This window comes from Pterocles gutturalis, unplaced genomic scaffold (assembly GCF_000699245.1).
Source record: "Pterocles gutturalis isolate BGI_N339 unplaced genomic scaffold, ASM69924v1 scaffold37813, whole genome shotgun sequence".
In the NCBI taxonomy this organism is placed as follows: domain Eukaryota; kingdom Metazoa; phylum Chordata; class Aves; order Pterocliformes; family Pteroclidae; genus Pterocles; species Pterocles gutturalis.
The window spans coordinates 162-8,913 of record NW_010126982.1 but is presented as its reverse complement, the minus strand read 5'-3'; the positions used below and the strand labels follow the sequence as shown (position 1 = coordinate 8,913).

General features: G+C 55.7%; 1 protein-coding gene across 1 annotated transcript; it reads left to right on the top strand.

Annotated features, from left to right (window-relative positions):
• The first annotated feature begins 2,063 nt into the window (after positions 1-2,063).
• On the top strand, positions 2,064-7,334 carry APOD (apolipoprotein D). Its single transcript, XM_010079150.1, has 5 exons — positions 2,064-2,137; positions 3,139-3,291; positions 3,585-3,706; positions 5,458-5,546; positions 6,971-7,334. Exons 2-5 carry the CDS (start codon positions 3,169-3,171, stop codon positions 7,204-7,206), a joined length of 570 nt encoding a protein of 189 aa, XP_010077452.1. The 5' UTR covers positions 2,064-2,137; positions 3,139-3,168; the 3' UTR covers positions 7,207-7,334.
• The last annotated feature ends 1,418 nt before the right edge of the window (positions 7,335-8,752 follow it).

Sequence of the window (8,752 nt, the reverse complement as noted above, 5' to 3'; positions counted from 1 at the left end):
TCATCATCTGCGCTTCAAGGTGCGCAGCTCCTCGCACCCAAGGGATGGATGCCTCTTGGCTGGTAGGACTCCGGCAAATGCTGGTTTTGGCTGGAGGTGGGACCCCCGTGTCTCCTACCAAGACACAGGTTTTCTTCCACTGCTGCTGCTGCTGGCTGCGAGGAGCCGATGGCTACCAGGAAAGCCCCCCCCACACGTCACCTCCACTCTCTGTGGTGCCCAATGATTTCTCGTGGCTTCTTATCCCCTCCTGGCCACATCCCAGGTGAATCTATATTCCTGCAGCAGGTTTCGGGGAGCATGGCTAGGTGAACGCCTTGTTGCTCCAGTGTGACCTGGGCCGCAGGATGCCAGGAGCCCAAACTGCAGTGCTTGGCCAACCGGGCGCAGCAGTGGCAGGGCCAGCGCTGCAGGACAGCCCCTGGGTGCTGGGCAGTGCCCGGGACAGAGTGAGCACCAGCCCCTCCTGCCACAGCAGGGAGAAAGGATTCATCAGAACAGCTCCCTCCAAGGGTAAAACACATCCAGCACAGCCCGGGAGTCCTCACTCCATCCCGCAGGAGAGCGCTCCATGTGCAGATGTGGGTACGCACACCGCCACACCGCCACACGCTTGACCTCACGCATGCAGGGCGAATGCTGTGCTGCGGCCGAGGCTGGCCGTTCTGCAGAGCTTTCCTCCATGGCTGTTCTGCAGGATGCAGGCAGCCAAGCTCAGGAGAAAGACTGAGCTCACAGGTCTGCTGTGCGTGGGGAATCGCACTTCTGCAGCGCGCTATGGCACGGCAGTGCTCGTGCTGTTCAGGTCACGGCATCTGCCCAGGGTTTTTCTGATCTCTAACCTGAGTGTATCACAAGAGGTGCAGATGAACATGGGGCTTGCAGAGGGTCTGCAGGACACGTCTGACTGACACAGGCAGCCAGCGCAACCCCATCAGGCACATGCCATACGGTGTCTGCCAAACCACTGGGGGAGCCGGGTGCAGGCGGGGAGAGCTGCTCCCCTGCCCCATGCCAAGCACTGCTGGCGGGGCCGTGGAGTGGGTGCTCCCCACGAGCTCTTCACCCCTGGATAGCACTGCTGGGTCTGCACTGGATGAGCTGTGCTCAGCTGCAATGGCCATCAAGGTCCTGGGAGCACAAGGGCTGTGGCCATGTCTCAGGGTACACCTCGGCAGCATGGCCCCAGTCAGGGACAGGACCGAGGTACACGTGGCTCTGGGGGTGGCACTGGGGCAGCCAGGGGCTCAAGGGTGTGTGTGTGCCTATGCAAGTAAGGTACACGGTGCAGCGTGTGAAAACATACCTAGAGAGAAAGTCTTAACAGCTATTAGATTAAAATAAAATGTAATTAAACAGAGAACATCCTGTCTGTTACTCAACTCCCCTTGCATAACTCTGGGGACTGGCTGCTTCACAGGTGGCTGCTCTGCTGTCAAAGCCATTTGCTGGGTACCTGTTGGAAAAACTGCCAGGTCAGCGCAGAAATGATTGCACTGGCATCTTTCCTTATAGTGAGGTTTAAGTCTAGAGGAAAAACTGCTGAGAGTTCTTGCAGATCCCCAGATGAGCCTGCGGTACCTTAGTCCTCGCCATGTACAGCTGCGAGTGTCTGTGATGGGGACGAGGATGTCCCAGTGGCCCAGAGGGTCTCCAGGGTTCACGTGGCCCCTAACAGAGGAGGTTGCAAGTCCCCTCTGGGAGCACAGCAATGGCTGTTGCTGGGCCAGAGGGAGCAGGATGGGAGCCACTGCTGTCCCCAGCCCTTCTCCAAGGCTGTGGCACTTCTGCCCCTCCCCTGCCATTTGCACCCAGGTCTGAGATTCTTGTGGATGGCCGAATGGCAGAGAGCTCTGCAGCTGCGGAGCCATACCCAGACATGTGGGGTGCCTTTGTTTGCCTGGGTGAGCAGCCAAGTTGCAGCCCATCTCCAGCTTCATACCAGCTGCAGATCTAAGGCGGATGACCAGCCTGCCAACAAAACAAAACACGTCGAGGACCAGGGAGTGGCTTGTGCTAGTGCTGAATAATGATGATCCCAGCATGCTTATAAAACAAGAAGGCAGAGAGATCACCACAGAGCTGTTCCTTGCAGCCCTCGTCCTCTGCAGAGCATCACTCCACCTCATCAGCCAAGGTACGTTTCTGAATTAAGAGGTTCAAAATGGGAGCTGTGTGTGTGTCCACAGCGGGGTCTGCGTGCTGTGGCTGGAGACAGGCTGGGCTTTTCTTTTAAACTTGGGGAAAATGCTGCCACTGCTCTTGAGGAGGGGTTTCTGGCAGGGAAGCAGAGCAGCCCCATGCTGTGGGGTCTGTTGGTGCCAACCTGTGCTAAGCAGAGCCCGAAGCATGTGGGCAGTGTCCTGGTTCCCGGGGCTGCTTGGGGGTGAGCAGCACAACTCCCACCTCTGCTCCAATACTGGCGTAGCCAAGGGGACGCTGCATCGTGACTGTGGGGCGCAGGGCTGCAAGGACCTGCTGCAGGAAAATGTCTCCTCTGCCTCTTTGCAGCATGGCTTTGGGAGGTCAATTCATGTTTCATTTGGCGATGATTTGGGTCTTGACCAACTTCCCCACTCTGCAGTGCTGTGTACATCCCGGCACATATGCTGTTTCCCCCCAAAGGCAGCTGCGCTGTCCCTCCCACCGCCTCGCAGGGCCAGGCAGCCCTGGCACACGGGGGGATGTCCTGCTCGCCATGCAGGCTCCTGCAGTGGTGTACACGCTCACTTCCACACCCCAGGGCCCCGGCTCTGGAGCATGTTCCTTCTGCTCCAGCATTTTATAGCAAACATCTTGGCATTTCCCCTTGCCTCAGCTTTGCACAAATTATGATGTTTCTGAGCATCCTGGGGTGTTTGCCACCCCTGCATCTCACTCGCTGTCCAGTGTGGGTGATGGGTATAAGCGCTCTCACTGTGCTTCCCACAGAGCTGCTTGGGGCCGTTTTGGGCTGTGGATTTATTTGGCACAGTGCCTTCGTGCTCCTCTCATCATCCTTTTCTTCTCGCTGTGCCCCTGAGGTGCCCTGCTGCAGACGCCCTGTCTTTCTTGCTGTGTTTTGCACAGATTTCTGCTCCAGGGAGGCACCAGCTCAGCCATTTTCCTCCTCCCCAGGTCCATTTCCCTCCTCCCCAGGTCCATTTCCCACCTGCCCCTGGCGCGACCATGCTGGGCCCGGCAGCGCGGCTCTCGGTCCTGCTCGGCCTCCTTGGCTTTGGGAGAGGCCAGATGTTCCACATGGGACCATGCCCAGATCCACCAGTCCAAGAAGACTTTGATATCAACAAGGTGCAAAGAGCTTTCTAAAAATCTCACGGCAGGTAGCGCGTTCGGCTAAGGGGCCATGGGAGCACCGGCAGACTGCCTGGGCGAGGGCTGGGGGCTGGGGGACGGGTCTTGATGCCTAGTGCTGGAGCTGCCAGCATGGGTCTGCGGCTCCCCAAGCCCCCTGCAGCCTCCTGCACCACAGAGGGGGATGCTTGAACCAACCGAGCAACCAAAACCGTGCCAGCACACGAGCTGGGCTGCTCTGCCTCAGCCCTCCTGCACTAAAAGCTTCTCTCCGGACTTTCTTTTATCAGTATTTGGGAAAATGGTATGAGATAGAGAAGCTGCCCTCAGGTTTTGAGAAAGGAAGCTGCATCCAGGCAAATTACTCGCTGAAGGAGAACGGGAAGTTCATGGTGATCAACAAGGAGGTGCTGTAAGTGTTTGCGTCCTCACCGCAGCCGGGGCACTCTTGTCACCTCTCCTGCTGTTCTTGGTGGTAATTTTTCTCCAAATTGCCTGTGTCTGGGTCTGGGGGTGCTGGGGGAGGAACCTGTGGCTGCGGTAGCTCTGCTGGGATAACGGGCTGTGCTGTGGCTACGGCAGAGACACGGGTCTCTGGTTTCTGCTGGTGTGTCCCTGGGGCTCACTGGGTCTCTGTTTCAATGTCCAAGGTGAGTAGTGAGAAAATAGATCCAATGCGCATGGTGACTCCAGTGTGAAACAGTCTGGGTCTCCCCCAGACTGGTTTGTGGCCCCTCAGTGGTGGCTGAGAAGACGGATGCCCTGGGTCCTGTCCTGGGGAGTTACGGGTCTGATTTTGGGACGGCAGCCACCACCTTGTGCCCTGTGTGCTGAGAGGTGCCTGTGCCCTGCGCTCCTCTCTGCTCCAGAGTAAAGGGACATGATGAAAAGGGGAAGGGAAGGTCAAGCACACAAATAATTTTTACTTAAGCAAATATTTGTCACCCTTTTTCTGGAGCATTTACCTTGCACTGGTAGTAACTGCTGTGTAAGGGAATGCACCGATTGTTCCCTTTATTATACTTGATAGTCTGCAATTATCCCGAGCCCTCCTGGCTTTTTGCAAGGACCGATGCAGATATTAATTCATCTGTTCCCACCACCAGCCCCGGCTGTTGTGGGCTGCTGCTGTGAATGGCTCAATGAATAAGAGGGAGCGAGCGGCGAACGCAGCGCTGTCCCCTGCGCTCCCTGGCATGGCATGGGGACTTTGTTCTGGCTCACAATAACAAGGCAGCAACACATCCCTTGTGTCAGGCAGAGAGCAGCGCCCATGCTGCCTGCTGACCCTGCACCACTGTCTCTGCAGCTCCGCTGGTAGGGCAGCATCTGGCAAACAGCTGGACATTTGCGCCTGCATTCATCCGCAGGCAATTAATCTGACCATTGGTGCCACCACTGCAGCAGCTCAGGACCCTGAAATGTCAGGAATTTTTTGGGTCAGGTGTGCACTGTGCATGGCTCCAGCATCAGCCCCTTGGCCTCTGCTGCTGGCAGCATTAGTCTCTGCCTCCCTGGGTGTTCCTGTTTCGCAGAGAAGCGTGAAACTTTCCTGCCCCACAGGCAGCGTCCAGGTCTTTAGGTATCCGGGGAAAAATGCAATTATGAGATGGGCAGCCCGAGTCGTAGGGCTTGCTGCCAGCAGGGTAGTGCTCTGAACCAGCAGCGAAACAAACCCTGGCTCACCAAGCAGGGACAGGTGATTTGTGCACAGAGGAATGTGCCGTGACCTGGAAAAAACACAGGTGATTAAAAAGACGTGAACACATGCCTTCCACAACTAGCAGGAGTTGAGCTGCTCCCTGGCACATCCGAGATCAGTGCTGGGATCCTCCCATCCCGCACAGAGGGGTCTTCCTTCTCCTTCTTCCCTGTCACTGTCCCCCGGCACTGCAGAGCACCCCGCTGGCAGGGCACTTGGTGGTTTAACTGGGGAGAGCCTTTGCCCCGCGGTGCCTGGCCCAGGTCCTGGTGTGCCCTGGGCACTGCTGAAACCATCCCCAGGCCCGAGCTGTCCCTCCAGGGATGCTGTGGTGAGCTGGTACGTGTTTCAGCCACCTCTTGGCAGGTGGATGCATCAGGAGCGATGATTTAGTGGAACAACAAAAAAAGTTATTTCAAACTCACCTGATTTTATTTCTCACCTTTTCGTTCTCCCCTTAGCTCCAATGGCAAAGTCAACGAAGTCGAAGGAGAAATGATGCACATGAATGTCAAGGAGCCGGCCAAGCTGGGTGTCCGCTTTAACTGGTGTAAGTGTGCGGCTGGGGGCTTGCAGCCCCCCCACCCCAGGTCCCCGCTGCCCACGGGCCTCCGCAGTGCTGTGCTGCAGGCATCGCGGGTGGGCAGCACCTGCTGCCATGGCATCAGGGGAGCAAAGCAAGAGGCGAACCTGCCCCGGTAACTCCAGTGCAGCACGATGGGGCAACGGCAAAGGGTTGGGACAGATGTTGTGACCAGCAGGCAGCATTTTGGTGATAGCTGTACATCACTCAGAGCAGGAGCCCCTGCAGTGGTGGAGCACTCCTCACCAGCTGATCTCAAAGCAGTGCTACCATCCCTCCTGGTCGTTTCACAGACGGGCACAGGAAGGGGAGGAGGTGGGGTATGCAGCTGCAAGGGCCAGCAATAGGCTTTTCTGAACACAGCAGTATAACTACCAGCCCACCCTGCCTCTGCTTACAAGCACCTTTAATAACCGTTAATAATATGTTTTCATTTGCTCTTTCTTCCCTTGTCAATGCAATGCAGGACAGGGGCCCACCAAGGTGCAGTGCGTTTTACTCCCATTGCACAGCGCTTTCCTCTGTCTGCTGCTATGCTTTGGAAAATGAGCTGAAGTCTCCCCTTGGCTCTGTTTTTATTCTGCTCCCTCGCACCCCCTTCCTTGGCTGTTTGATAGCTCTCACACAGATGGGTTATTTGAAGAAATGGGTGGAGCAGGGGTACTCACAAAGGAGATATTATTCTTCATGAGCAAAATTTAATTACACACGGCTAAGGCATCACTGCAGCAGGTGCAGCCCCAACAGCCCTTACCAGATGCGAGCCCCTGAGAACAGCGCCTTTTTTTTGAGCATCAGAAATAAACCGCGGGGCACTCACACCTGCCTGCTGGACCCTGCCCAGCTTTCTGCCTGATGGTTTGATGCTGGAGTGGCTGTCCCTCCTCCAAGCAAATGCTTTAGGCATTGCAGCCTGATGGAGAACAGAATTTGGCCCTGGTGGCTGGTGCTGGTGGGATGGGCTGAGCCATACTGGCTCCCACTGCCTGGGCTCCAGCTGGCTGTGAGGGGCAGTGGGTGGTGGGGCGGGAGGTGGTGGCTTGTGCTGCTCAGATCACCGCTGTCGGTTCCCAGCCCTACGGCTCCTTCCCGCCAGCGAGCAACCTCACACAGGTACGAGCTGGGCTGGCTTTCTGTGGCCTGGACGAGCTCTTCAGGTCATAGCATTAACTTTCCAGCAAGACCTTCCCAGTCAGGGCTTTGCAGCTTTCTTGAGTCTCCCTGGGCAAAACAAGGAGTCCTGATAGACTTTTATAAATTATTGCTCCCCGTACTGACCACAGTTACACAGCTCAAGAGCAACAAAAGTGGGAGTGGCACCAGGAGCTGTGGCTCTAGTGCTGCAGAGGGTCAGCCACCCATGGCGTTCATGGTCCCCTTCTTTCTCCTAGTCATGCCTTCTGCCCCTTACTGGGTCATCTCCACCGACTATGAAAACTACTCGCTGGTTTACTCCTGCACTAACATCCTCTGGCTCTTCCACATGGACTACGCCTGGATTATGTCAAGAGCGCCTGATATGCACCCAGAAACCGTGGAACACCTGAAGAGTGTTCTTCAGTCCTACAAGATCGATACCGAGAAAATGATGCCCACGGATCAACTTAACTGCCCTCCTGAGATGTAACTCCCGGCACACAGTGACACACCACCAGACCAGCGATGAACTTTGTTGCTTTCTTTATTATCCATTAGAATTTCTCTATGTAACAGAGAAATGAAATAATTCCTTTGCTAACTATAGTTTGCCAGCCCTGAGTTACTCCTTGCTGTTATTCTCTGTATCACTCTCCCCCCTTTTCCATCTCACTCTGACTTTCGCAGAGTAACCGACTGATTCAACACTAACGGGTGAAGAAAAGAAACGCTGAGGTACGGACATGAAGCTTTGCTGTTGCTGTGAGTCCTCCAGTACGTGGATGTGAAAGGGTATGAGATCTCATGTGCAAGTATTAGTCCTGGGGAAAACTTTTCATCATGCACCCCAGCTCTGTGTCCATTTTTGTCCTGATGCTCCTGGGCCTCCTGGGAGTCTACGGTGTCTGAGCTACATCACGGGTGCTGCCTTCTCACTGGCAACGTCCAGACACGGGAGGTTGGTCCTGCAGCCTGGGAACTGAGACTGGGGGGCTGGAATGTTTTCTGGTGCAGGGCTGGAGGCACGCGTTGCTGCCAAGTCAGCAGACCCCCTTGATAGAAATCACATCTGGCCCTTTGTATGTAAAGTTGGAGAAGTCTAAAATGTCCAGAAATTCAGCACTGCTCCATCCCCAGTGTCTGCACGCATCCTTTCTTGCCTCCAGGGAGGCTGGTCCTGCACTCCAGAGGGCTCAGCTCTGAGAGTACCTGTAAGCAGACAGAAAGAAACAAGAGACAGGGCTGCTCCCTTGTCCTCTCCTCCTGAGGCTTTTCACCGAACACCGAGAGCCAGCAGGCTCTGCCTGCCCTCCTGCTCACCGCTTCCGTACGTGTCGAGTGCCTGCTGGCACTGCATCTGCCCTGGCAGGTGTTCACCAGGCACCGCAACAGCTCTGCTTGAATAGCATTGATGCAACTCATTAAAAATGAAATTAAAAATATTTCCGCTGTGGAGCTCTTGTACCTTCCCAGCTGCACAACCTCAGCTCCCCTGAGGCTGCAGCACTGTGAGAGCGGGAATGCAATGCACCACGAGCAACCACGGCTGAAGTGAAGTGGTTTGCTGCAGGAGCCCTGAGGTCTGTCCAGCTCTTGGGGGTCGGGTGTGTGGGCTTCCCCCACCGTCTGAGCAATGCCAGCAAACGCGTGTCACGGCTTTGTCTGGCAGTGACCCCCATCTCCTGCTGCTTTTTTTGGCATGAAGAAATAACGATGTGGACACGGAATACTGTACATCTGCAGGAACTGTTCTACACCTCCTGTGGTGAGACCCAACCCGTGTGGGTGTGCAGCAAAGCCCTTTCTCGCCCTGGGAGGGCTGCAGGGACATTGGCAGGGAGCCAACATTTCACTGATCTTCACTGGCCGGAGGAGGCTGCGATGGGAGGGAGACCCTTAAGGGATCAGAAACAACTGCCATGTTTAACCCATTATCCGTTAAAACTTTTAAATCCTAATGCTGCAGTTCCTCTGACACCAAATCAAACACTCCAGCCGCATCCTCAGGCTGTAAGGACGGGGGACACGCCAGGCTG

Excerpts from the sequence above, each read along its gene's own strand:
- APOD (XM_010079150.1), top strand. The coding sequence starts at position 3,169 with ATGCTGGGCCCGGCAGCGCGGCTCTCGGTCCTGCTCGGCCTCCTTGGC. Across the intron at positions 3,707-5,457 it reads GTGATCAACAAGGAGGTGCT|CTCCAATGGCAAAGTCAACG; the intron begins GTAAGTGTTTGC and ends TTCTCCCCTTAG. Across the intron at positions 5,547-6,970 it reads GGGTGTCCGCTTTAACTGGT|TCATGCCTTCTGCCCCTTAC; the intron begins GTAAGTGTGCGG and ends TCTTTCTCCTAG.